Genomic DNA, 27,907 nt, shown 5'->3' with positions numbered 1-27,907 from the left:
CGCAGCCAATCAGCGGCGCGCTGCTGCCCGTCACGTGACTCGCGACCCGCCCCCCCTCCAGCCCAGCCCCCGCCCCTCCCCGGGGTCGCGACGGGGTCGCGACAGAGGCGGGCTGAGAGCTCGGTGCGTGGGGACTTTATGTGACCGGGGGCTCAGAAGGCCGGGTCGCCGAAGCCGAAGCGGCGCTGGGCGGCGCGGATCTCCCTCAGCAGCTCGTCGTTCCGCAGGCCCAGCTGCGGGGAAGGGCAGGGCGGTCACGGCCGGGCTCCGCCGCCCCCCGGGCCCCCCGGCACACAGACGGCTGTGCGGTCAGCCCCGCTGGGACACCCGCGGGACGCGGAGCTGCCCGTGCTCCAGCCGCGCGTGCAGCTGTGCAGGGGACAGGGCGGGCGGTCCCTTCTGGGGAACAGACACGAACCTTGACGGTGTATTTGTAGCACTGCTCTGCCTCCAGCTCCCGCCCGCCCTGCGACAGCGACAGAGCCGCCGGGGAGGAAAGCGTACGATCGTTTAGGCAGGAAAAGATCTCCAAGACCATCGAATCCAGCCGTTCCCCCAGCACTGCCAAGGCCACCACTAACCCATGTCCCCAAGTGCCACATCCACACGGCTTTTAAATCCCTCCAGGGATGGTGACACCCACCGCAGCCCTGGACAGCTGTGCCAGGGCCTGACCACCCTCTCAGGGAAGAAATTTCCCCAATATCCAGTCTAGACCTCCACACAACGTGAGGCCATTTCCTCTGGTCCTGTCCCTTGTTACCTGGGAGCAGAGCCCGACCGCTCCGGGCTCCAGTCTCCTGTCATGAGGGACCCAGAACTGCCCCAGGACTGGAGGTGCCTCTGCACCTCCCTTTCCCCAGGAAAGGCACCAGATCTCAGTGAAGGGACATTTGTAAGAATGTCAGCAGGGAGGACGTGCCCCAGGGGATGACAAGAAGCAAGGAAGGGCTCTGCCTTTGCCAGCTGAACACTTTGCTTTCCCCAAGCACTGCCCCCAGATTTTTTACCACTGACCTCCACACCATAATCTTCAGGTTAGTGAGTAGATGCCAATAAAGCCCTGAAAATCCCCCTCCCCATCGGGCTGGCAGGGGCTGGGCACTCACCCGCAGACAGATGAGGGCGAGATATCCCCACACTTCAGCGTTGGTGTTATTGAGGGCATTGGCTTCAGAGAGAGCATCTTCTGCTTCCAGCAGCTCTCCCAGCTTGAGGGAGACAAGGAGAGGCATGGACAAAAGGCAGAGAGCAGGTAGAAGGGGCTTCAGAAGTGAACAGCCATTGCTCTAACAGCAGAAGAAATCAGTGCATCAAAAGCTCCTAGCAGGGTTCCCCTGATAGGGATGCAGGGAAAGGATTTAGGACAGAGGCAAGCAGTTATCCTCAGTGCCAGCATCCAGCTCTCCAGCCTGGAGCACAAACTTCCCACTGCTGACCCCCATGGGATCACACACTATTTTCAAATCAGCCTCCAGCTGTAAGGAAAGTAGCACAAACCCCTTCACCTCCAGGAACTGAGTGATCCAGCTCCACTAGGAAACAAGGCTGTGCTCCTGCTCCCTATTCCTGCTGTGCAGCAGGTCCAGGCAGGTAGGGGTTGCTGGTGCCTGGTGGGCTGCACCTCCCTGGCCCAATTCCACAGCCTCCCAGGAACTGCACATTTGGCCCAAGGGGAAACAGAAGTTCAAGTTCCTTCCCTGGTTGCTCCCCTTGGCCAAACTCCCTTGGAGGAACATGGTGAGGTGTTCCTTGGGGAGACACCACGCTGCTGGTGACTGGGTGTCCTTGGCAGCCCCTCAGATGTGCTGGATTCCCTTGGGAAAGCACTGAGATTCCTCCCTGCTGACATCCCACTCAGTTCCTCGGTGGTGACATGCAGGCCATGTGCAGGCAGGCACTGGGAGCAGAGCCCAGATTGCTTGCCATGACGCCCTGGGGAAGGAGGCTCTGGCTGGAGCTGGGCTGAGGGGGAAGGCTGGCTGCTCCCAGAGCAGGTGCTGAGCAGTGACACAGCCCGGGTGCCACGCTAGGACTGTGACAGTGCACAGGACAGGATGGCCTGTGGGGTCACAGCCAGCCAAGCTTTACTTAAATCAAGGGCATCATGCAGAAGCCAGCCCCGTGTCCCACGCCATGGCACTAATTAAAGCACAGATGACATGAAGGCAGTCACACTCACCCTGTAGCAGGCGATCCCCACCCCCAGCCACGTGAGACAGGACGCAGAGTTGTCACAGGCGAGCAGGTAGATCTGCTTGGCCCGGCCATACTGCCAGGGGAGAGAGAGCCATGCTGCTGCATCAGCACATCCCTCCACAGGCAGCCCCCCTCCTCAGGGATTTGCCAAACACCCCATCTCCAGCGGGACTCAAACACCCACTCTCCCACAGCTGCTGGGGGAGCAACTTGCTTTGTGGTAACTTCCCCTCCACCACCCCTGCTGGCTCCTCACCTCCTTCTCTTCCAGGTAGATGGAGCCCAGGCGCAGGTAGACGAAGTGCATATCCACAGCATCCTCCACAAAACTGACCACTCGCTCGTAGCACTCCTTTGCCTGGCCACAGTCCCCCTTCAGGTAGCACAGGTGTCCTTTCTGGGCCCAGACGTTTGGGTTCTGTGCACACAAAACCAGGAGTGAGACATGGATGGGAGACAGGAAGGAGAAACACCTGGGAGGAGGGCTGGGACACCTGTAAGCAGCAGAAAGGAGGAGCTGAGCAGTGTTTAATTATATTATCACAACAACCCCCTGCAGCGCTCCAGGCTTTCCAGGGGAGAGGGGGAAAGGACCTGGAGGTGCCAGTTGGCAGCAGCTGAACATGAGCCCAGGGGGCCCAGGTGAGCAAGAAGGTCCATGGGACCTGGGCTGTACCAGCAGGAGCAGAGCTGGGAGTTCCCCCTGTGCTGGCACTGCTGGGGCACCTCCAGTCCTGGGGGCAGTTTTGGGCCCCTCACAACAAGAAAGCCATGGAGGGGCTGGAGCATCTCAAGGGAAGGGAACAGAGCTGGGGAAGGGGCTGGAGCAGCAGGAGCAGCTGAAGGAGCTGGTGGGGGCTCAGCCTGGAGAAAAGGAGGCTCAGGGGGGACCTTCTGGCTCTGCAACTCCCTGACAGGAGGAGGGAGCTGGGGGGATCAGGCTCTGCTCCCAGGGAACAAGGGACAAGACCAGAGGAAACAGTCTCAAATTGCACCACATGTTTACATCGGATATTGGGAAAATCTCTTCACTGAAAGGGCTGTCCAGCCCTGGCACAGCTGCCCAGGGCAGAGGTGGAGTCCCCATCGCTGCAGGGATTTAAAAGCCATGTGGATGTGGCATCTGGGGACATGGTTTAGTTGTGAATCTGGGAGTGCTGGGGGAACAGTTGGTCTCAATGATCTTAGAGGGCTTTTCCAACCTAAACAACTCCATGATTCTATGATAGCAGGAATGTTTTACATACAGAGTTGAAGTCAGGGGGCTGCCTGCAGGACAGCAGCCATGGGACCCCCCCTCCAGCTCCCTGCCCAGAGTTCTGGCCTGCACAAGGCTCCCAGGTACAGTCAGCAGTCACACAGCATTCCCAGGTGTCACCTTCCTCCCTCCTCCTGCTGAACCTGCCTCCCCAGAGCCACCTTCCCTCTCTGCTGAATAGCAGCCTTGTTTCTCACCAAACAGAGCCTGGCTCATGCACAAAGAGAAACGAGATCAGGATATACCCATTCAAAGGGAAAAGAAAGGCAGATACTGCAGAGGGAAAGGCAGAGACGGGCTCAGAGGTGCCGCCTGTCCGTGCAGGAGGGGACAGGAGGCCAGGAATGAGTAGGATAACAGGGAGGGCAGTGCTGCAGCCACAGCCTGGTGTGACTGCCCTCCCTGCTCAAACTGTTGTGGACTAACACTGAATTGTAAAGTGGAAATGAGGCTCTGGGTTCACACACACCCCAGCACAGGTTGCTGCAGCCCCCCAGGGACACACGCGGCATTACCGTGCAGTCAATGCGAACGGCCTCGTGCAGACACTCCTCACACCTGGGCAGATCCTCCTGCAGCAGGTATGTCCGGGCCAGTGCCAGGTAATACCCACAGCTGGGGCCTCCCTGGGGGCTCAGCAGCTCGTGGGCCAGTGCCTTGTGAACAAACTGGGGAGGAAGGGCACAGGTGGGGGTTAGGGCAGCAGGGAAACCACAGGCACACCAGAAGGACAGGGCAGGGGGGCTGACAGACAACCTGTTTGACTTCCAGGAACACAAAACACATGTGAGATTTTTTTTTCCCCTCCTTTGAATGTTGGTCTAATGAAAGGTGGCCCTGGACTAGTGGAAGGTGTCCCTGCCCATAGCAGGGGAGTGGAATGAGATGAACCTTAATGTCCCTTCCAACCCAAACCATTCCATGATTACTTCTGGTTCTGTTTTGCTTTAAGCAACTCATTCTGCCGTGTAAAATTTAGGCAGGCAGCATAACATGACAATCAGAGAGACCCCAGAGATAACTGTATGGGACAGAGACGTTCCACAGGTGAACAAAAATTACTCTGATACACACAAGGGTCTGAATCAAAGGGGTTCTGGCATCTTGGAAATACCACAATAATGGATCCTGCCTCTGACTGTACAGAGAAGAGCACACTGCACCATTTCTGAGCTGGCTGTTCCCTGTGCAGCAGGAAGTGCTGGGCTGAGGCCCCCTGAGGGCCTCATCTGCTCAAGATGGCTGTGTCTACAACCAGCATTTTGGGCTGAATACTCTGCCTAGCCACAGATTTGCATCTCTGGGCAGTGGTGGCTTTGCTCCCTCTTGTGCTCAGCATCTGGAGTGGCCACAGCTCATTCCCTGAGCCCAGGAAACAGGGCTGGCTGGAGCTGCCACCAGCTTTGTGGGAATAAACCAACCTCCCTTCCCACTCCTCCACTCCCTGTTGAGCTGACCTGGACAGCATTGGCTTTCATCAGGAATTCCACTGCCTTCATGAAGATTGTGCAGGGAGGTTGGTGAGGTCCTGAACCAGGGGATGGTGCTGCAAGAAGACATCTCTGTCAGTCCCAAAGTGGGGGGTTTATTTCTGGAGGCAGAGCAGGGCCTGAGGTCCTGGTGGGGACAGAGGGATCCCAGTAACATGGTGTAAAACCCAGGAGGTGGCAGGGAAGGAAATTAACTCAGCATTTCTTTCTGTAGGGCTTAAGTTCTGTATGAGATCTAAAAAGAAGTAATGCTCTTGACCCACTGATTTTCCAGTCCAAACTCAGAGGAAAAGATGGGAATTTATGAATGATGCTTGTCAAAAACAACTTCAGTGAGGGTCCTGCCTCCCCAAAACAACCCAACCAGGGGCCCTGAAGCACCTGGCACTGCCATGTCCACCATCCACTGGGGATTGGAGCTGTGGAGGAGGCAGATCACACACCACAGGACCAGAGGAGATCCACAGGGACACTTTAAGAGCAGGCATCCCAGAAGAGAGACATTCCAACAGCAGAGTAAGGCCACTGGGTGCATGACATGAGAAACAGAGCTGCATTCAGGCTGTCCCTCCTGAGATGTGCTGCTCTGGAAATCGGGAAGAACCTGCTTTGCCTGGAGGTTCCCTGGCCTTGGTGTTGTGCCATCCACAGCTCCTTGCTCCCACATTCCTCCCCACTGATCCCACAAGGCCATCTCCCGGCACTGGGCTCTCCCTTGCACACCAGATCCCCATTCCCTGACCTTCTGGGGCTGTCTCTGATGCTGTAGCCTCTTCCTCAGATGTCACACAGGCCAGGGCAGGCTCCACCACCTCTGAAAGTTTGTCAGCTAAGCCATCTGGAACCCCCTCTGGAATGAAACCATCAACAACCATTACGTGGAAAGGGTTTGCCATAAACTGCCCAGCTGGGAGCATGATTCCACAGGAAATGGGGAAGAGAGAAAATATGAAAGATCTATCAGATTTTCAAAGGTGGGAAGAAATTTCTTCGCAGGGGGCAATACCTGGGGCTGGGGTTTTGAGTACAAGGTTACCATGTAAAGCCAGGAACAGGTATAAATGAGGCAGGATGAGAGGAAACGGCCTCAAGTTGTGCCAGGGGAGGTTTATGTTGGATATTAGGGAAAATTTCTTCAGTAAAAGGATGGTCAGGCAGTGGTAGAGTCACCATCCCTGGAAGGGCTCAAAAGACGTGTGGATGTGGCACTTGGGAACGAGGTTTAGTGGTGAACATGGTGGTGCTGCGTTAACAGTTGGACTTGATGATCTTGGAGGTCTTTTCCAACCTTGGTGATTCCATGAGTCTATGAGTGTCCCTTCCCTCAATCAGAAGGGACCAAAACCCACACATGACATGAGGCTGCCAGCCTGAGGCACTGTGCATGGAGGGGTGACAACGTTAAAAACAAAGCCAGCATTTCCTGCAGCCTGGCCAAACATTTGTGATTCAGGACAGACAGTCTCAGCTCAGGCTGGACTCAGAAAGGCTCCAGAGGAAGCCCTGAGTTCAGGGTCACTGCTCAGCAGCTGTTTTACCCTTTGAATTGGTGAGGCAGAGCTTTCCGAGCTGTGTTGGGAACTCACAGCGACAGCTTCCATGGAATTCTATTCCAGCTCACATTCCACATCTTCTTCCTTCGCCCTTTGTATTCCTCCTCTTAGAAATTCCCCTCCTTCCACCATTTACCACGTCCCACACAGCTCCAAGCCCCTCTTTGCTGGTGCCAGGGCACCTCCTGGGTTTGCCCAGCATTACCTGGCAAGAATTGCTCTGGGTCTGTGCTGGGAGAAATGCCCTTTTTCCCTTCTCCTCCCTCAGCAGCCTCGGGCATTCTTCTCTCCTCGCTGAGCTGTGCTTGCAGGAGCTTCTTGGCCTCACGGAAGTTCCTTTCTGCCTGAACATTATTATTCTGCAGCTCATAAAACAAACCTGTGGGAGACAGGCAGAGCAGCATAAGCAGACACCTGACCCTTAGCAAAAGCTTTGCCTTGGCTCTCAGACTGCAGCAGGGAGAAAAGGATTGGGGGCAGGACAAAGGTTTGGCTTTATGGGAACACCTGGAGGACCAGGGGGGCTTGGCTTTTACCTGAAAGGGTCCAGGCTACGGTGCTGGATGGCTCCAAGCAGCAGGCATCCTCAAAGAAAACCTCTGCATCTTCATAGTGCTGCAGCATGACAGCCCCAATCCCACAGAGCAGCAAGCTGGGGCAAGGGGGGCCAGTCAGCCTTGCAGGCCCCAGGTAGCGGTGTGGGGGACACCCCCCACCTTCCCACCGACCCACTGGGAGCACTCAGCACCTTTGGATGTGCTGGAGGTCCACAGAAAGAGCCTGCTGGAAGCATTCCTGGGCTTTGGTGGTGTCCTCGTGCAGGAGGCAGAAGGCTCCATAGTCCAGCCAGGACTGGATGTTGCGCTGGTCCTGAGCTATCCTCTAGGCAACAGAGATCAGGGCTTTCTTGACCACCCCAGCCCAGTTTAGCAGCAGTCAAGCCCTTGCCTGTCACATGTGAGGGTGTCCCTTAATTGGGATAGTGCTGGAAGGCCACTTCCTGTAAGCTTCCTCCACCTAACACATACCCTCCAGCTCCAGCTCACCCCCTCCAAGGGCCCAGTGTCCCCAGTACTGACCCAGCAAGCCTTTTGGACCAGCTCATCCCATTTCCCCTGGCCTTGAGGCAGGAGTCACAGACTCACAGAATATGCCAAGTTGGATGGGACCCACGAGGATCATCGAGTCCAGCTCCTGGCCCTGCACAGGACCATCCCCAAGAGTCACACCCTGTGCCCAAGAATATTGTCCCAAGCTCTGTCAAGCTTCAAGAAAGGACAATGCTCGTATATAATGAGTCCCTAGCGACCTGGCCAGGGATAGCCACACATCCTGCAGAGAGCAGCACCTCCCTGGAAAATCCCTCCCGTTTCAGCCTGAGTATCCTGGTCACATCCAGCTCCTTCGTCCCTACATCACAGTCCAGGCTGGCTGAGCTGTCACCAGCAGCCCCACACTGCTGCCAGCACAGACACAGGGGACATGGGCAGGGAAGGACAGGGGCTCCTTTACCTGCTGGTGGTACAGAGAGGCCAGTTTGTAGTCCTTGCTGGCTTCAGCTTCGCGAAGCAAAGAGCCAGAGCTGCTCCTGGGTGGTGCGGGATGGAGGGGCAAGAGAAGCACCTTCCTCAGAGAGGAGCTGGTAGGGAGCAAGACTAGTGTTACTGGGGAGGGGAAGAATGGTTCATGTGATCCCAGTCCTGCACTGCACCCAGTACAGACCAGTATGGCTGGGGCTGGACACCGGGGAAAGGCAAGCTGTCCCAGCTGCTCTTTGTGGTGGGACACACTCCTGTCATTCTGAGGTACCTCTGCCACACAGGAACGAGGCAATATCCATTTTCACAAGGGCATGGAGAGGCACGACAAGGGGGAATGGCTTCCCACTGCCAGAGGGCAGGGTTAGAAGGGATGTTGGGAAGGAATTCTCCCTCGTGAGGGTGGTGAGGCCCTGGCACAGGTTACCCAAAGAAGATGTGGCTGCCCCTGGATCCCTGGAAGTGTTCAAGGCCAGGTTGGATAGGGTTTGGAACAACCTAGTCTAGTGGAAGGTGTCCCTGCCAATGGCAGGGGCTAGAACAAGCTTTAAGGTCCCTTCCAACCCAAACTATGCCATGTTTCTATGACTATTTACACCATTCCCTAGATCAAGGTGATGTCAAACTTCTGTGGTGCCACTCACTGGTGGCTCATGCTGGAGGTCTGTGCTCTGCCCAGGTGAGTGGCAAGAGGCACAAACCCGGCCAGCCTCACAATTTGCCAGCTACAGCAGCTTTACAAGTGGCATCTCACACATCTGCCACCCTCAGGATTTTGTAGCAGCAGGATACAGATGCACTGGACCCTGCCTTGAGTGTGGCTTGGGGCCCACGTGTGATAACTGCAGAAATGGAAACATGAGCCTGCTTCTGTCTGGAGGGCAAAAGTCCTTCACCTGCCCTGGATTCACAGCGAAGTGGTGGCCCAAGTGCCCCAGGTTTCTCCTTACCTGGTTCAAGGCAACATGCATCTGTTCCATGAGGTACACATAGAGCTCACTGAGGAATGCCTGCAGCTGCTCCTGGGTCTCAAATGCTGTGGTCTTCAGGTATTTCTCCCTCACAATCTTCACCACAGGATACTGTGGAGATATGGGACTGTTGGATGAGGAAGATCCTCCCTGTGCCCCCCACCAGCTCCATCATCAGAAAGAGCCAGAACACACTGATTTTTCCTGAAGCTCCAACTTAGTTCTGAGGATTAAATCCAGCCCAGCACTGTTAAAAGTAAAAAAAAGCAAGCAGGTGGAATTCCTTCCCCACCTCCCTGAACTCCAGTGCCCCTTTAGGGACAGCATGTGGAAGCCTCATCCCTGTGGCACAGAGAGGGGGTCTTTGATCAGAGCATAGCCAGGACTGAGCAGCTGAGAGAGGGGAACTCCCTTTTCCTGCCAGGGCAGACTGTGGGTGTGTGAGATACCAGCTTTGCCTTCCTCAGGTTATGAGCATGGGGCACATGGATGTGACCATCTCCCATTCATAGGGAGTGTTCTGCAGGTGTGGGACCAAAGCAGCTTGGTGCCTGCTCCACCAGAGGTGAATCCTGTCCCCTTAATGCCTGTTGCAACAGCCCTGGGTGGCAGGAGGGGATTCTGAAGCACCCCATCATCCTGGGTTACCACCATGGAGCAGCAGTTCCTCACTGAGAAACTGTCGGGACAGAGCAAGTAGCGAAGCAAAAGGCACAAATGAGCCTTTACACCTTCAGCTGTTCCTTAAAAGCAAAATATTTCCCAGAGGTGTTGAGCTCATAGTTGAGCTGACGCTTCTGTTCCTCCAGGGTTTGGTGGTCTATTGCTCCCTGGCCAGGCAGCTGCTTCCCAAAGAGCTCGTGGTATTCGCTCAGGATGGCGTTGGCAACGCTCGTTACACGTTTGTGATAATCTTCCACCACCTAGGAAATTAATTAATTAATTAATTTCACAAGTCACTTATGCAATCTGCCTTGACATGTATTTGATTTGGCACAGCCCATGCCTCCCATTAACTCCACCTGACTCAATTAGTCTGTCACACATCCTTTCCTGTCCACGCCTGAGGGCTGAGAAAATATCTACAGGTAAACACAAAAGAGCTCCTTCCTGCAAGATTTTTTAATAAGAGCCCAGTATTTCAGTCATTGCTGTCTCTTCTATAGCAATATAATTTTCTGTAAGTAAAATGTATCTCATTTACTGGAAGCCTTTAAACCCAGGAGCCAGCCTTCTTCAGCAGAGCCTGTAATCTCCATAATCATGGTCCTCAAGAATTCTAGGTGACCTGAGAGTGGTCAGGGCTGATTCATGTTTGTCAGAGTCTGATGAAGTACATGGGCTAATCAGAGACAAGAAACTGTTGGCACTGCCCAGGGTAAACATTAGGCTCTGGTAGCCTCCTTCCCCAGCATCCCATTTCCTTCCAAACATCCCCTCACTGCTGCCTTCCCTCCCTTTGCTCCATCTCTTCCCTTCGTATGGGCTGTGAACACGAGGGATGTAGCCCAGGAATGAATTCCCAAGGCACACTAGTGTGGAGATAACACAGCCAGGAGTTTTCTTTTCTTGGTATTTCATGGAACTGTAGAATCACAGAATATCCTGAGCTGGAAGGGACCCACAAGGATCATTGAGTCCAACCCCTGAGCCTGCACAGATACCCCAACAATCCCCCCTGTCCCTGAGAGCGTTGTCCGAACACTCCTGGAGCTCTGGCAGCCTTGGGGCTGTGCCCACTGCCCTGGGGAGCCTGTTCAGTGCCAACCACCCTCTGGGGGAAGAACCTTTTCCTGAGATCCAACCTGAGCCTGCCCTGACACAGCTCCAGACGTTCCCTGGGTGCTGTCACTTGTCACAGGGAGCAGAGCTCAGAGCTGTCCATCCACTGCCCCTCATGAGGAAGCTGCAGACCCCGAAGAGGTCTGACCTCTCCACTTCTCCAACTGAACACACCAAGTGGCCTCATCCACTCCTTATATGGCTCTATTCCCCTCTAGACCCTTCACCATCTTTGTGGCCTTGCACCATCATCTTCTTCAAACCTCATCTACATGTTGGTGCAGGGTTGAGAATGAAACCTCTCCTGTGGGAGAGGAACCAGGGCAGGATGGATGGCAGAGTGGTGGCAAGGTCACACACTCCTGCACGTACCTTCTTGGCTCCTTCAGTCCGGGCAGGCAGTGCAGGGCGAGAAGGAATCATCTCCTTGACCCTGTTAATGACAGCACAGAAGACATCAGCCAGATACACTGCCAGGGAAGTTGGCTTGTTGTGGGCACAGGCAGCGTGTAGAGTGAGGGCTCCAACCTGCCATTGTGTCCCTGAGACACCTCACAGGGACCTGGGAGGAAAACTGGAGTCAAACCAAGGCTGAGCTGTCAAGGCCAGATCCCTACAAGTGATGCTTGTAGCTCATCATAGCAGGGTTAACAGTTATTACTGGCAATCAAAACCACTCTCCTGGAACAGCAGATCTGTAACTCAGAGCTCCTGCTCTGCCAGAACAGCTGTGAGGAAGGAACCAACCTGAGGAAAGCTCTGAAAAATTTGATCACTGTACAGGACAAATCACCTGATCCATCAGTTCCCAACATCACCCTTGGCCACACATTGGCACCCAGACACCAACCTTAGACCACCTACCCCTGACACCACACCAACCCTGCCTGGGCCACCACTGGAGTTACATCAGTTGCATTACACCCTTCATTAGGATTACCATAATTTTTACTAAGATTTTATCAGGGTGAGAGTGGCTGAGCACTGGCACAGAAGCTTCTGTGGAGCCTCTCTCCCTGGAGATATCCAAAAGCCATCTGGACATGACCCTGAGTAACCTGTTCTGGGAGACACTGCTTGAGCAGGGAGGTCAGACTAGGTGACCTCCAGTGGTCCCTTCCAACCTGAACCATTGTGGGATTAAAATCCTTGGTGCCAGAACAGCCTTAATTCATGGAGATGTTATCAACATTTCCTGCTTACTGGATATGAGAACACTCTCACTCCTTACAATCCAATGAGCCAAGGTGCCACATGCCTCATTCAGCTGCACACAGCAGGTGAATGAGGAGTTACCCTGAACTCACATCCATTGCAGTAGAAATGGTATAAAAAAAGGCCAGGAAAGGTCTAAGGGGGATTCACCTTCCTCAAAACTGTTCCTCCTGGAAGACAATAGGCAGCACAGAGGACAACACACATACTCTCCCTTCAAAGAATGGCTGATATTTCTGTTTTAGAGAGACATAGATCTGCACTTGTTATACTTTATTCATTCCCTGCACTGCATTCACTCTTTTTTTACTCAGTAAATGAGATGTGCTGGTCCTTTCCCAGCCCATAACACAGCAGGGCTACCACTGGACAGGAAGGAAGTGCCTCAAATCAAACAGACAGTGGAAGACTCAAAGTAGCAGAGATGAAAGAGCAGCAGAACAACATGAAAACTAACATAAAAGCCAAGAATTGGGTAAAACATTGTGAGAAAACTTCAGAAAAGGTAAAAATGACAGGATGTTCTGGTGAAGTTACAGCAGCACTACCTGGGATAGTCCATGCTGGTGGCCAGGACTCACCAAGCTGCTGAACATCACAGGCAAAAGGCAAGCACACAGGGATTAGTGGGAAACAAAGGCCAGACAGGAACACCAGACACTGTTGTGCTGCTCTGCTGTCTCTTGTTTTGAGAGGAAAGGCAGGGAGATGCCAGCTGGGATGAACAAGTGTTTTCCCAACACACCAGATGCCACCTCTGAAGCAGTTTGGCCAGATCCTCCCCCTGATTCCCGTGGGCTTTGTCTCATGGCCTGGGTTGGTCCTTGCAGAGCATTCCAGGGGGGAGCTCTCTGCACAACCCTCTTCCTACCCTGCAGGAATGAGGTGTCAGCCCCAGAGCCACAGCCCCTCCTCACGCACCGGCGGGTGAGCTCCTCTCGCAGCCGCTTGGGGACCAAGGCCTTGTCCAGCTTTATCTCCAACACCAGGAATGTTCCTGCCTCGCTGTATTGCTGTGAAGATAAACATTGCTCTCACTGTCGTGCTGTCTGGGGCCATCCTGGCACAATGAAATACTGAGCATACAGCTACAGATCTCCAAACTGCAGACAGACAGCTTGTTTTATAACCCGCCCTCAGAATGAGTTACAGCAGCAAAATTCAGCTCGAGAAACCAGGTTAGGAAAAAGGAGAGAGCTCAGATAATCAATCTGCCTGCAGAATGAATGTGCATTCTGAAGAAGAAGCCAAAATATGAAGGAACCCTTTTAATTAAATGCCTGATTATTTAGAGAGACCTTCTGGCCCAATGCTTGTCTGATCTCCAGCTGGACATCACTGGAAGAACTCTGGGGGCAACATCTATGTGAAACACCCCTTGTTCAACTCACTCTGAAGGAATTTAATTGTGTGGAAGGTGTGAGACACTAGCACAGTGATGCTCTAGCATCTCCTTCTCTTTGGAGAAACATAATTACCTGTCCCTCAATGCTGCAAGTTCTGGTATTTTCAGGTCCTCCAGTGCCATCTGACAACTGGATTTTGGATGGGCTTTGTAGCTGTTCAGAAAAGGAAAAGATGTCTCTTGTTTCAGTCTCCACAGATCTCATATCTTTGCAGTTTCAGGGTGTGAGATGGTACCTTTGTTCAGTGCTAAGATTTCAGGTTAGGAGAGACCTCCTTGGGGCCTGCAGATTCCTCACAAGGGAAAGGCAGCAATGACCTTTGCTCTCTGTGACCAGTGACAGGACCTGAGGGAATGGCTGGAGCTGTGTCAGGGCAGGGTTAGGCTGGATAAAGGGGAAGGTTCTTCCCCCAGAGGGTGGTTGGCACTGAACAGGCTCCCCAGGGCAGTGGGCACAGCCCCAAGGCTGCCAGAGCTCCAGGAGAGATTGGACAGAGTGGGATTGTTGGGGTGTCCTGTGCAGGAGTTGGACTCAATGATCCTTGAGGATCCCTTCCAATGGAGGAGATTCTGTGATTCTATGACAGGATCTCTTAGCTGGCTGAGGCAACACAGTTCCATCCCTGGTTCCTGCATGCCCCAACTACCCCTGAATTACCCCTGCATATCCCAACTATCCCTGGAGGTGGAGCAATCACAGTGCAGTGTGCCTCCCAAGACCCTACCGTTCTGTTGGAATCTTTGTCTTCCTTCTGAGTCTTACTGGGAAGAGGTCTGGAAAGGGGAGGGGTCCCCAGCCCTTCCTTGATCAGACTGAGATGCGGCCTGAGTTCCCAGAAAATGCTGTGCTGACTTTTGGTCTGAAAAAAAAGAGGGAACAGAGGGAATCAAGGGACGAAGTAGGCTTCCTCACCTCCTTTCCCTTAACCTCTCACATCACAAACCACATCATCAGGGTCTTAAATGCATTAAGAAGCTTTGCAACCTCATTCTCCTCCCATGGAAGTTCAGCTGCCAATGCTCCAGGCCAGCCCTGATCCCATGTAGCTGTGAAGCCTCAGGTTGGACAATGAGACTCAGCAGGGTCTTTCCACCTTCTCTCAAGATTGGTGTTTTCACTGAGGACTGACCCTTGATCCTTGCCTGAGCTATGTGATAGACATGCTGGAACCCAGCTCCATGATCCTCACCCACTGGCCACAACTCCTGGCTGGATCCTAGACCTGACTCCTGGCTATGGACTTGCCTGGTGATGTGGATTGTTAGAGGAATCTGGCCACCCTCACCACATCTGCTCTGCAAGCTTTTGGGTGCCCCCACCTGCCTGGCAGTAACTCTCAGCTCACCTGGTGTGGAGTGTGGAGCAGCTTCCCTGACACACAGCAGGGAATTGCAAGAAACAGGTTTGTCAGACTCTGTGTTTACACAGCGTTTGACCACCTAGACAGGCTGTTCCCCCCATCAGGATTATAGGAACTGGGCTTGCAAGAATTATGGGGAACCTGGGGCGGGGATGGAGCAGCTGTATGGAAACTGCCTACACCACGAGGCAGCCAAAAGCATCCATAACGCCAGGGAATGAGAAGGACTTCACTTGTGACAGATGCCACAGGACAAGCAGCACCACACAGCCACGATGCTGTTATCCATCATGGGGAAGCAGAGCCCAGCCGACAGCTGTGTGCCCAGCCCTGCTCTGCAGCAGCCAGTGGGAGCAGGGAGACGGCAGAAGGGCTGGAATTCACCCACCTCCTGTGCCTGGACCGCAGCACCACAGGGAACGTGGGTGGTAAAACCAGGCTGTGCATCTGCCCTCCTGAAACAAGCTCAGGTCTGTTCCAGGAGGGTGGGAAAATGGAGATGTAACTGTCACTCTTGGTAACAGAGAGGGAGAAATGCAAAGAAAAATAAAACCTCGGTGAGCTGGAGCTGAAAGAGCTCCAGTGACAGCTTTTTTGGTGGTTGCCTGGGGTAACGCAATCCTTTTAAAGCCACTGTTTGCTCTTCCCAGCAACACAGTTCATTTGCCCAGACTGGGGAGAGAGGAGCATTCTTACAGCTCTGAGCTGATGGCAGAGGGGGGAGTGGAGTGAGATTCAAAGCCCTTCTAAGCCCCCAGACCTGCTCACACACCCCCAGAAATTCCCTGCCTTGGAGAAATCTGCACCCAAGAACTTTTATCACTGTTTTTCTCCATCACCAGAAGAGCAGTGAAGGTTCAGATCCAGTTTCAAGTACCCCACTGCCCATGCTCCTTGCACCCAAACACCCCCCTGCCCAAGCTGTCCACTCCCAACCTCTCTGTGCAAACCCAGCTGCAGAGCTGGAGCTCTGGCTGCTCTCACCTTCTCCAACACCTCAGTGTCTTGGTAGCTAAAGACACGGAAAGCTCCTCGCATCTCCTTCACACCAGGGCACAGCAAAGGCAGCATGTTGACATATGCCACACCATGGAAGGAAATCTGTGCTTCATCTCCCTGGAAACACAGAGCAAGGGACTGAGATCCTGAACAGGCTGTAATTCTCCTCAGGGAAACAGGACAACTGATCCTATTAACAAAGGGCACACAGCAAACTAAAGCACCTGATGAGCCAGTGGCTCTCTGTCACCGGCACACAGCCAAGGCAACCTGGATGAATACACTGGAGTCATTCCATATGTAGAATATTAATTTCATCCCAATCCCTGTGGGGCAGCTTTTCTCTCTACCTCCTGCACTCCGCCAGTCCTCAGGATGGTCTTGTTGAGATACAGCTGCAAAATTAGCAGCTGTATGGTTAGAAATCCTATCCTGTGCATCTCAGGTTGGACAGAAACAGGGTGTCTGCAAAAATCTTGGCACTGGTGAGTGCTGCAAAGAATTTACACCAATTTATATGACTTTACCATGGAACAGATTAGAAGGTTTCACACTACCAGCTGCCAGGAACAGAACCATTAGGTAAGGGGCTGTTTCTCTGTTAAATCAGCCTGGTTTAGGTGCAAAATCATAACTTACCTACAGCCCAAGACAGAAGGCATGAACTTCTTCAAGATGTTGCAAAATGCCATTGGCCAAAGATAAGCTCAGTGAATTACCTTCATTCTCTTCAAGGCCAGGCTGGACCAGCCTCTGAGTAGCCTGGTCTGGTGGAAGGTGTCCCTGCCCATGGCAGGGTGATGGAATGAGATGGACTTTGAGGTTCCTTCCAACCCAAACCATTCTGTGATTCTAAAAAGCACCCTTCCCTTGACCTCTTTCCACCCAGCTGCCACAGACCACCACCAGTGAGAGCTCTGTATGCTATAGGGAAAAAACATGACCCTTTTTCTATTTAACAGCTCTACAAAGGGGATTTTTTACAAAGCCTCCTGCTCTCTGACTTGCCTTGGCTGGTTCAAGGCTGGTTTTGATATCGCAAAGGCATCAAAAGGAAAATCAAAGAGACCCCTCCCCACTGGTACCTTGTCAGCTTTGCTGGCTTTGCCCTTGCTGGGTGGGGCCGAGGACACCCTGCAGAGCTCCACAGGCCAGAACCGACACTCCGCGATGCGCTTCTGCAGCCTGGACACAGAGCAGGGGTCAGGAGATGCACAAACCAAGCTGGAGAGCCCCACCGCCCTCCTTCCTGCCCCAGCAGCCCCTCTTGGGTTTGCTTCAACCCAGTCCCACAGCAAACACCCCTCAGGCCACAGGAACACGTGTGCTTTGGGGCAGCTGGGGACATTTTCCCCTCCACCCACTGCTGTTTTCATTCATGGCACAACCAGCTGTAAAACAACTGAGAGAGTGACACACTCGGTTTTCTCTCTCCCCTGGTTGCTTCAGAAATAAAACAAGCGAGAAGGAGTGTGATTTACTCTGGTGTAAACCCTCAATTGCACAAAGCAAGCAGGCCCTGAGCTCCCATTCAACGTGGCTGGTGACTCTGAAACCAAGAGACATGTAGGGAAAAGAATTTTAAAAATCAAATGAGATAGAAGGGAGTATTTCCACACAAGGAGTAATTTGGCTGTGAAACTCACAGCCATGACGCAGCTGAGGCCAAGAAAATAGAAGGATTCAAAGAGAAATGGAACACTTAGACTGATCTTGAGCATATATGGAGCTGCTAAAGGTAATGCTTATCCAATAAAAAAGCAAACGAGGAGTGCCCACACGGAAGAAAAGTTTTTGATGTACTGAAAATTCAGTAAAACTTAATCAGCAGCCCAGAGGAGAGCTGTGTGACCCAGCCTACTCCATGCCTGTTCACCATAACTGCTGCCCCTTCTTTCAAAGAGCCCCCAGCCCCAGTTGCTGGCAACAGGAATGAGCATTTGTGGCCTAGAGAGACAGCAGCTCCAGCTTCTCCACCTTATCCCAGCACAGCAGTTCAAGGCAGTTCAAGGCTGCTCCCTTGCTCAGGTCAACAGGAGCCACAGGAGGTGAGGCAGAGCCACAGTTTGACCTGTATGAGGTCTGAGACCACCTGCATGTTGCTGCTCCCTGCCTCAGGTCACTCATCCGAGCATGTTCTGGGGAGGTTTCCTCAGGTCCCTTACACAGCTACTGCAGCAGCATCCAGGTAACAGCGCCTTTCCACGTCCCAGACGATTCTCCTTGTGCTTTCTGCTTGGGTCCTGAATTCCCTGTCCTGTGAGAAAGAGCATGCAGCCAGAGCCAGGACAGCAATCCACAGCCTGCATCATCCCCAGAAATGTTCCCTGGGAGAGCACGTGAGTCAGACAGAGGCATCCAAGTCCCCATAGCCAGGCCAGCCCAGCAGAGAAGCCAGCAGCCCTTCCTGCAGACACCATCAGCGTGAAGAGCCTGGCTCACAGCATGGAACACAACTCCCAGCCCAGCAGCTCAGGGTGGGTGGTTTCTGGGGACCAGACCTGCCACACAGCCCCTCAGGATCTCTCCTGCAGTGAGTCAGCATGCCTGCTGTCCCAGGGGAACCATCTCCGTGCCTGGACACTGCGCAGAGGACTGACCAACCACCTCCTCATAACAAGTCATTCTCAGTCCCTGCTGGTTCAGTTCCACCTGTGACCCTGCCAGTCCTCCCTCACCTCGCTTTTGGTGAGCTCTCCATCCTCATCCTCATAGGGCCCTCCAACAATGAAGGAGTTGGGTATGCTCAGGGCCCCAGGGGCCAGGATGTTACCAAGGGGCCAGTTTTTGGGCCGGGGCAATGGTTCTTTTTCACCATCAGCCTTCACGATGCCATTCCTGAAGAGCAAGGGGAGTTCCTTCTAGAAAGACAAGAGAAACAAAGGATTTGCATTTCCAACAGAAGCAGGAGCAAGAGCCAGCTGCTCAGAGCTGGGATAACAAAGCTAAGCAGCAGTGCAGGGCCTGGCTCAGAAAACACACTCCACCACACACATACAAAGAATGGGATAAAAATAAAGAGCCCTGTGGAAAAAACGCTGCCAGTTTGAATCCAAATCTTTCCAAGCAGAGCTTTCTGTTAAAGAAACGTGTCATGCCACAGAGACCCTAAGCCCTCTCAACAAAGGCTGCTGGTGCACAGGCACAGGAGCTGTCAGCCCACGTGCCTGGACACTGGTTCTGTGGTGTGGGAGAACAACCCAAATTCCCTGTCACCATGCCTGGACTATTCTCACCTCACCAGCTGCTGGTACTTGCAAGCAAGCCATGTAATTTTGCTGGGATTCAGCGGCAAATGCCTCAGGAACAGAATAAGCTGCCTCCAGCGTGACACTCAGGAGGCTCCCACTTGAGAACTCTGTGGCAGAGAGCAGGGGCTCTTTGGTGCACACTGTCACTTCAAGGCCACCCTGTGAGACAAGGATAAAGTAGAGTCAGTAACTAGACAATTATAAGTTGCCTGGTCTTAAGGAGAAGCAAACAGAAAACTAAGGCTGGAATGTATAATGTTATCTTATGCCTCATCTCAGATGTAAAAGAAAACAGACCAGGACAGCAAAGGAATTTCAGGATCAATTTGGCTCAATTGTGGTATTTGTTTGTTTAAATCACAGCCTGTTTGAGGTAGGGCATGTGCCCTGAGGGTCTCATAAAATGAGCCATGGAGAATGAGGCAGGGTCTCATAAAAGGAGCCGCAGAGAAGGAACATCAAGGATGGAAAATGATGCTTTTCCCCTGGTGATTCAGAAGGCCGTGCTTTGCCTCTGTCCAATCTCCATGCTCTGTGTGCAGCCTTTAATTACCTGTCCCAGCCCTGGATGGATGGTGTGCAATGAAAAACCAGCTGGTCAGCATTTATAGCCTGGCCTCCCTAATGAGTGTCCCCCCACCTTGCTCACTGTGAACCTCTTAAACACAGAGATGCTAATGTGATATCCACCCCTCCAGTTCACTCCCGGTGCTCACTGCAGGCAGGCTCAGCAGCAAAATTGGACACACTTTCCCAGTCTCATACTTCATTCCCTGTTTTAGTCACTGGGTACTTTGCAACCAGCTGAATGAATAAGGACCTTTCAGAAAAGGCAGCCAGAGCTCGTACAATAATGGACTCAGACACTTTATCTGCAGAAGGGAAGACTAATAAATAAGCTGAGGAGGTGACCCAGCTGTTGTATTTTTCGGGTTTTTCACCACTCTGATTTCCATCTCTGCTTTTTTTTTTTCCAGAGCGAATCAGTAGCTGCACACATTAACATTTCCCAGCGTGACTTCACCTATCACAGGCAACTGGGGACAGACATCAGGGGGAGCGGGAAAGGCCTCCGAGCCTGTAACATATAGGGCAGCACCACATCCCCGATGAGCCAGGTGGCTGAGTCATGCTCTCCTTCCCATTAAAAAGCAGCAGAGAGCTGAATGAGGGAAGGAGCAGTTCCAAATTCCACATACCATGGCCTCCAGGCGAGGGCTCTCTGATGGGGAGGCAGGCACTGCATACAAAGGAGCTGAGACCTTCAGTGAACACTCTCCTGGGGAGAAACAGGAGTGTGAACAGCCTAAAGTGAGACTTCGGGCAGAGGATCATAGTCATGGAATGGTTTGGGTTGGAAGGGACCTTAAAGATCATCTCATTCCAACCACCTGCCGTGGGCAGAGATGCCTTCCACTAGACAAAATCATGGTCTAACTCCTAATGCTGAGCTACTGATGCCACCCCCTCTCCCCCCCAGCCAGATTTTGCAGAGCTATGACAGTCACTTTGTCAGAAGGAGGTAAGTTATAGTCAGGGTTCCATGAGCAAAGATAAAAAAGTGCCAGGGAGCAAGAAGTGGTTATGGAGGCTGTGGAAGTCAATGTTGTACCTTGCAGCAGAGGTAGAAGGTCCACCACAGCTTGGCCAAGAGGCGTGGTCTTCTCCTGTTTTTTCTTCTCTTTTTGCCCCACTTCTACCACTGTCACTAGGGAGATAAAAGGAGAGGAGCTGGCAGAGTTCCTCAGACCAGGAGGCTGGGGGCTGGGAAGGGTCTGTGTCAGCTCTGGCACACACTCCTTGTCATCTCCTAAAGCCAACGAGCACGGCGAAGCCAAAGGAGCACAGGCAGACATGGAAGAGGATTCTTCCAGCTGGCAGAGATGGAACACAAGTGCTGAGATCCTCCCACTGCTGCTGCTCGAGTGCTATTCCCAAACAAGGCACTCCTGCAGCCGACAGAACCCCCCTCCAAGGGGGCAGGTCCAGTGCCAGGTACTCACAGAGCAGCGGTTTCTGTGCAATGACATCCAAGGAGTTGGGCCCGTCACGGCTGCACTCAAAGCTTGTGGTGAAACTGTAGATTGCTGTCCCGTCTGGCAAGACATCAGCCTTGGGGGAGTCTCCCAGGACTGCTCCGTTGTACTCCACACGCACCAGTGTAACCAGCACGTCGCTTTTGAGAGTTTTCTGTCCAAAAAAAAGAGCAGATTAACACCTGCCTCTGCAGCAGCAGCCTGGGGTCCCAGCTCCTCTGGCAGCAGCTCAGTTCAGTGCCCAGGACAGGGCTCACTGGTGGGGGGCCTGTTCCACCAAGAGCAGCAGATGTTGGCCATGCCAGGACCTCACCCTTCCCTGCCTTTAGGAGGGAAGTTTCCTGCTTCACCATGCTGTGATGCCCCAAAGATTATCAGGAGCCCTGGCACAGGAGATGGAGAGGCCCAGGCTTCACCCCAGGAAAGACACATCTAAAACAAATCCCAAAATATCCCATTGACATTTCTGTGCTTCCAGAAAGCTTGAGATGTTTGTTGTCTCTAAGAAAGTAGCTCTCAAGCTACAGGGATGAGCTCACAGGATGCTTGTGGACATCATGTGGCTGCAGAATGCCCTGAAATGGATGAGAGGAAACAGCCTCCAGTTGTGCCAAGGGAGGTTTAGACTGAATATTAGGGAGAATTTCTTCACTGTAAGGGTGGTCAGTGGAGGAGTCACCATCCCTGGAAGTGTTCAAAATACATGTGGGTGTGGCACTTGGTTTAGTGGTGGCTTTGGCAGGGGCTGGAGTCTATGGTCTTAGAGGCCTTTTCCAACCTTAATGATTCCATGATTCTATGAAATCAAAGAGGGCCTCCAGCAAGCTCTTTGGGGACCCCTGCAATTTGTTGTTACACCACCTTCATGCCACTTGCTTTAAGCAGGGATGAGCAGATTCAAATTCTAGTTGGAATTTAAAATGTCTAAACAGAGGGGCTTCAACAGGAGGGATGGTGAGGGCACAACCTGTGTGGCAGGAGGGACCTGCATGCCTGGGCAGCACCAGGCACAGTGAGAGGAATTGCTGGGCAGCAGGTACCAAAGAGCAGGAGAAACACAGTTTAGTTCTCAAGCCACAGAGGAGTGGCTGAATACAAGGACCATTGTACCCAAACAACTTTTCCTCAGTGCTGAGCCACAGGGATGCCCAACCTCCACAGCCTCATCCTCAGCTCCCTCTCTCCCTGTCACTGGGGTAATTAGTTTGATGTTGGCTCTTACACAAAAAGAGATCTCTTTCACTTGGTTTTAATTTTCAGCCCCTCTCACAGTCTCCTTGAGCATGCATTCTATGAATGGCTAAACAGAATCCAATTAACCTTCCTCTGGACCATTAATTATCCAAGACTCCTCTCTCATCTCTCCCTACATTACCTCTAATTAACCAGATTCCACACTTATAGCTGGAAGTGGATTCCACATTCTTACAGCTGGAATTCTTTTCATATTGTTGTTGTTGTGACTGCCCTTTTGTAACCCCCCTGGTTTTGCCACAGCCCTTTCTCAGGATGGAGCAATCAGAACCACAAAGCAACATTCTGAATGCAATCAGAACATGGGCTTATTCTTTCCAGCATTGTTTTTCCTCCTCTCACCTCATACCTCTCACCTGTTTGCTGAATCTATCAGTGTGAGAGGTACTCCAACACTACAATGTAAAAGCCTCAAGCAGGTTGTTTTTTGCTCTCTTCTGCAGGAGCAGAAGCAAGGATTTGCATTTTTCTGCTTGAGCTTCTCCTCTGCATTCCCTCCCAAATACCAGTTCCTCTAGGAGGCTTTAAGGACAGCTGGGTGCATCACATGGAAATCACAGCAGTGATGGTTTGATTGGCACCAGCTCATAGTCTGGCACTGGAGCCACAGCCTTTTTAAGCCCAGAGCCACCCTGTTGCTTTCAATATGGTTCAAACAGCTGGAGCTGAGATGAAAATCTGACTTTATAACCAAGTTGAGATCTTTTCAGAGGCATTTGTCTCACTGATACGCATTTTCACTGTGTTTTGCTTAAAAAAAAAAGCTGCCATTTACATACAGTTAGAGGAGGCAGAGAGTTACATTTCATCACAGCATTTCTGGACTGCTGCTGAGGAGGTGCATTCCCCAATTTATGTGACTCACAAGCTTTTACTCTGTGTGAATGAACCCTCAGCAGGGAGAGGAAGCCACAGTGTGGTATTCCTGAATCTCTGACACTCCCACCACTCCTTCCTGCAGCCTTATCACCCCCCACCTGGCCTCAAACAGGATCCCAGCGCACAGAATTGCTCTGGCCTCGTTTATTAAATTAGTAGAGACATTTTCAGGAGAACTTTACCAGGTCCTGCGCCTTCAGGACAGTGATCTGTACTGCTGCTGGCTGTGACATGCTGGGAAGAGCTGCAGCCAAGGACACACTCCCACCAGCCAGCTCTGCAGGGACCTCCATGGCTCTGCAGGAGAAAGAATGAGGCAAGAAACATGAAACTGCTCCATTCCTCTCCCAGATACCTCTGCAGGACACAGCGGTGGTGGCTGTGAGCGCTGTTCAGGGCTCGGCTGTCAAAACACCACTGAAAGCAGAGGGCTTTGGCAGTGACGAGTCACGAGGCGCAGGGGGAGGACAGAGAGAAATGTAATGTGAGCATTATCTGGCTCTGTAAACTTCACCCCGGCTGCAGCTCTCGGGAAGGACTCGCTGTGCCAGGCTGCTCTCAGCTCCGAGCACCAGGTACAGCGCGGGGCTCTCTTTTACTCCGTGTTTAAGTTAACCAGGACCTCCCGGGCCAAAGCCCTGTGGCTGCCCCGCCATCCCCTCACGGCTGCCACATACCCAGGGGACCTGGCTCCGTCTGCTCCTCGGGTTTGGGAATCCCTCCCGAGGCTCAGAGCACCCCCGCTGCCTCACAGCCCCAGCTCCCACAGGCCGGGCAGGGGCACCGGGTCAGCCCGAGCCCGGCGGGGCGGCCCCCTCAGCGCGGACCCCTCAGCGCGGCCCCAACGGCCCCGCGGGCTGTCCCGCCACGGCGCAGCCCCTCACCGAGGGTCCTGGGGAACTCCTGCAGCCCCTCACCCGCGGGGCTGGGGGCTCTCCCACCGCAGGGTGCGCCTTCCCGCAGCCCCCCACCGGCGGTCCCGGGGGCTCCTCCCGCGCGGGGGGTCCCGCAGCCCCACAGGGCGGAGCGGGGCTCGAACCCGATGGCCTCCCTGACTCGCGTCCCGTAACCACAGCGACGCGGCTGCTCCCGCCGGACCCGAGCCCTCGCGAGACCGCGGCTCTTCACACGTGCTGGGGGGGCGTGTCCGTGAAGCCGCTGCTGCCGCCATGATGGGTGTGGGCAGCCCTTACCGCCCCCCCCCGTGGGAGGGGTCCCCCCGAGCCCACCCGTGTGTCGTGGGGGTGCTGCGGGGGCACCGCGATCCTCCCTGCAGCTTTGTGTGCCCCTGGGCAGCCCCGCTATGGCCCCCCTGGCGGAGTCTGTGGTGCCCACCCAGCCACTCCCTCACACCCCACTGGGGGCCCTGAGAGGGGGTCCCCGCAGGCCAGGCTGGGGTGGGGACCCCACGGCCCCCTGGTGACAGGTGGTCCCAGGGGCTTGGGCAGCCCCCCGAGATCCCCCCAGTTGCGCAGTTGTGGTACATTAGTGGGTTTTGGGGGGACCCCACTGCCACCGCCGCGGCTTTCTGGGCGGGAGCCGGACCCCCGGAGCGGGTTGGCCGGTTCCCGGGGAGGGGATGCCCAGAATAGCTCCGCTATCCGATTCCCGCCGGAGGGGCCTCGTTCCCCCTAGGGGCTGACATTTGAGCCCGGCAGCGGGACAGGCTGTCGGGACTGCCCGGAATCTCCCGGGACGAGCAGGGGGATGGCGGGCGGGAGGCGCCGCGGGGGGCGGCGAGGGGGACCCCAGCAGAGCACGGGGACCCCCCAGCCGGCCCCATCGCCCGCACCCCTCTGCCCTGCAGCACCCACGGCCCAGCCAGCGGGCGCTGCCCCCAGGCCCGGCCGCCCCAAGAAGGCCGTGGAGGGGCCGGCAGCGAGGGCTCCGGACGTGGACTCGCTGGGCTTCCAGGCCATGGACCGCAACGTGCCGGGGCTGTCCCACGTCATCCTGCAGAAGCTCAACATGGAGAGCTACGAGGACTACAAGTGAGTGAGCAGTCATAGGTGCACGTTCCCCACACCCCTCACCCCGGCCAGGCCATCCCATCCCGTGTGTCCCCCCACTGCTGGAGTGTCTCTCCTGCCTCATCCCACCCTCCCGGCCCAGCCCATATGTTGGCTCTAATGGACTCCTGGGTGCACCCCTCCAGGGATTCCAGCTCCCCATCTCCACCCAGGCCAGGGTGTTCCTGGCTGGAGGTAAAAATCCTGGCAGGCTCGGACGGAGGCAGGACGTCAGCCCCACAGTGGTTGCAGTGGACTGGATCCTGCTCACCCCCCAACATGTGCAGGTCTGCCATGGACGGGAAGAAGAGCGGCAGCGATTTCGGTATCCGGACGTACTTTGACATGTTCCAGAAGATGGAGGACACCTTCAAGTTTTGTGCTGAATGCAAGAAGCTCCCTGATGCCCTCCCTGACCCCAAAAGCCTCCGGCGCTGCAAGAGGTATGGAAGGGATGGTCTGATGGCACAGGGATGGATCCATCCCTCGCTTCCAGCCCAGTGGCTGGGGTGCCGTGAGAGGTGTGTGGCCCCGGTGCCCATCTCCAACCTCAGGGCACCCCCCCCAAAACAATGACACAGCCCTGGGAAGGGGTGAGCCAGGCTCAGCAGGAACAGATCCTGCCCCTTTCCCCATGGCTTGGCTTTCTGCCTGTCTGCCCAGGTGCCAAAATGTGTACTACTGTGGCGTGGCATGCCAGCGTGCCAACTGGCCACTGCACAAGAAGTTCTGCAAGAAGCTGAAGCTGGTGGCCCTGGATCGGTTGGTGGAGTGGCTTGTCTTCACAGGTGGGACACGTCCTCCCCCCAGCCTGCCTGATCCCCACCCCAGGCTGCACAGCTCCCATGGTGGGATGTGGGGTCCCTCCCCCAGCCCCTCTCCTCTGGCACTCCTACAGCTCAGGTGGGATGGGCAGCCTGGGCTGTGGGGCCACCACTGTGCCCTCCAACCTTCTCCCGACCTCCAGGAGACATCCCCTTCCCCACGGAGACCTGGACAAAACCCGCGGGGGATGTGAAGGGCTGGGAGGACTGGTTCTCCATGCAGGAGCAGCTGGAGGAGAAGCTGGGTGCCATCGTGGCCGGGCGGTACATGACCCTGCTCTGGGCCAACGCCGGGAAGCCGCGGCCGGAGGACGGGGAGCTGCGCGAGTCCATCCGGCGCCTGGTCACCGACTTCCACTCGCGGCCGCTCACCATCGGCCTGGGGCTGCGGCTTTTCGGCATCGACCCCCTCGCCAGGCCCCTCACCGTGCACGTGGTGGGGGCCTCCCACGTGGAGACCCTCAATACGCGGCCGACGGACTACGACGAGCTGACACGGATGTTCCCGGGGCACCGGGGCATGGAGATGGTGATGGTGGGCGTGGATGTGGTGGATGGACCCATCATGAGGCCACCCCTGGCCACGCCAGCGCCCTGGGGCAGGGTCTATCTCAGCAGCTACAAGGGGCTCTACCACGACTTCTGGGAAAGCCATGTGGAGACCAAGCTGGCTGCCCGTCCTGACCTGGTGGTGGGATTTCACCCAGGTGAGTGCCAGTGCTGTGAAGAGGCTGGATCCTCACACCTGGGAGCGGGACATCCTCACAGGGCACGGGCTAGGGACTCGGGAACCACCCTGAAGCACCTGGGGCTGAGCCTGCAGGTGGCATGGGACATGCCCAGGGCTTTGCACCAAGGTACAATGCCCAGCTGGGGTGATCCCCTGAGATGTGGCTGCCTCGTCCCCCACCAGGCACTCACTATCCTGCCTGTGTCACCTGTGTCACCCTTCTGCTGGTCAGAGGGGCCTGTGCTTCAGGGCTTGGTGCTGTGCTCAGCGCAGACCCAGAGTTTGGAGTGCCCCCTGTGCTGATGGGGAGCCAGACCTCACCTTGCTGAGGGCTTCCAAACATTATCACCAGTACCAATGTGTGCCCTGGGGTCCCCAGCATGGAGTGGGTGCAGTTGGAGCTGGCTTTCCCCAGTCTCTCTGTGTCTGCATGTTCCCAAATGTCTCCCATGTCCCCAGTGTCCCCACCTGGCAGATGGACTCAAGGATCTCCGTGTACCTCTCCTCCATCTGCCTCAGCTCCTGTGAGGAGAGGGGGACACAGCTGTGGGGCCAGGGTGGGATGGGAGGGAGGTGGAGCCCTCACTGCTGTGACCCCACAGGTTTCCACGCCTGCCCAGACCTGCTGGCGGGGTGGCTGCCCACCCTGCTGCTGCTGCGGGACTATGGCCTGCCCGTCCTCTTCACTGTGTACAGGTGAGTGCAGCCCCTTGGCCCCGGGAGCCGGCACAGCTGCCTGGTGACAGGCCTGTCCTCCACTCTCCCACAGCGAGCAGGAGCTGAAGGCGTCCCTGCAGATCCTCGTGGAGCTTGAGGCGCACATCGTGGGCTATGCCAGCAACCCCTTTGCCTCACTGCGGCCTGAGCAGGTCTACTCCAGCCCCAACAAGGCCCCTGTCTACTGCAGCTCCCACTACATCGCCCTGCTGGGAGCAGAGGCGCCTGCTGTGCCATGGGACCGAGGAGCTGGAGGATGATGATGATGGCTGGCAGGGAGTGGGGCCCAGTGCTGCTGCTGTAGGTGGGGGCATCACCCCAGGGCTGGGCTGATTCCACACAGTCAGCACCATCCTGCCTGCCCTGCCCACCTGCCCCCCAGCCCTCAATGCCCCATCGCAGGCCCCCATCTCCCCATCCCAGGATCGGCGATCCA

General features: G+C 54.8%; 2 protein-coding genes across 3 annotated transcripts; one reads left to right on the top strand and one right to left on the bottom strand.

Moving 5' to 3' along the window:
- Positions 1–108: 108 nt before the first annotated feature.
- On the bottom strand, positions 109–24,169 carry CFAP70 (cilia and flagella associated protein 70). The gene is given in 29 exon segments (XM_050317632.1): positions 109–233; positions 419–466; positions 1,110–1,211; positions 2,183–2,272; positions 2,456–2,617; positions 3,973–4,125; positions 4,915–5,003; positions 5,690–5,797; positions 6,706–6,879; positions 7,037–7,152; positions 7,249–7,382; positions 8,013–8,063; positions 8,065–8,139; positions 8,989–9,120; positions 9,741–9,932; positions 11,164–11,224; positions 12,928–13,019; positions 13,485–13,565; positions 14,137–14,271; positions 15,757–15,888; positions 16,857–16,956; positions 17,937–18,028; positions 18,450–18,632; positions 19,008–19,181; positions 20,222–20,301; positions 20,635–20,730; positions 21,026–21,212; positions 23,374–23,488; positions 24,076–24,169. Coding segments are annotated over 28 exon segments (3,231 nt in total). The 5' UTR covers positions 23,485–23,488; positions 24,076–24,169; the 3' UTR covers positions 109–152.
- Positions 23,624–27,731, top strand: MSS51 (MSS51 mitochondrial translational activator). 2 transcript variants are annotated; one of them, XM_050317689.1, is made up of 7 exons: positions 23,624–23,766; positions 24,999–25,182; positions 25,488–25,643; positions 25,864–25,988; positions 26,168–26,731; positions 27,357–27,450; positions 27,524–27,731. In XM_050317689.1, exons 2-7 carry the CDS (start codon positions 25,109–25,111, stop codon positions 27,729–27,731), a joined length of 1,221 nt encoding a protein of 406 aa, XP_050173646.1. In that variant the 5' UTR covers positions 23,624–23,766; positions 24,999–25,108. The 2 variants fall into 2 exon arrangements, with proteins under 2 accessions (XP_050173646.1, XP_050173645.1); XM_050317688.1 differs by lacking the exon at positions 23,624–23,766 and having other exon boundaries at positions 24,899–25,182.
- Positions 27,732–27,907: the final 176 nt, after the last annotated feature.

Source organism: Myiozetetes cayanensis, unplaced genomic scaffold (genome assembly GCF_022539395.1).
Source record: "Myiozetetes cayanensis isolate MyiCay16 unplaced genomic scaffold, myiCay2020 scf20-37, whole genome shotgun sequence".
Lineage (NCBI taxonomy): Eukaryota > Metazoa > Chordata > Aves > Passeriformes > Tyrannidae > Myiozetetes > Myiozetetes cayanensis.
Note: the sequence above shows the minus strand (reverse complement) of the source record. Positions and strands in the feature narration are given on the sequence as shown.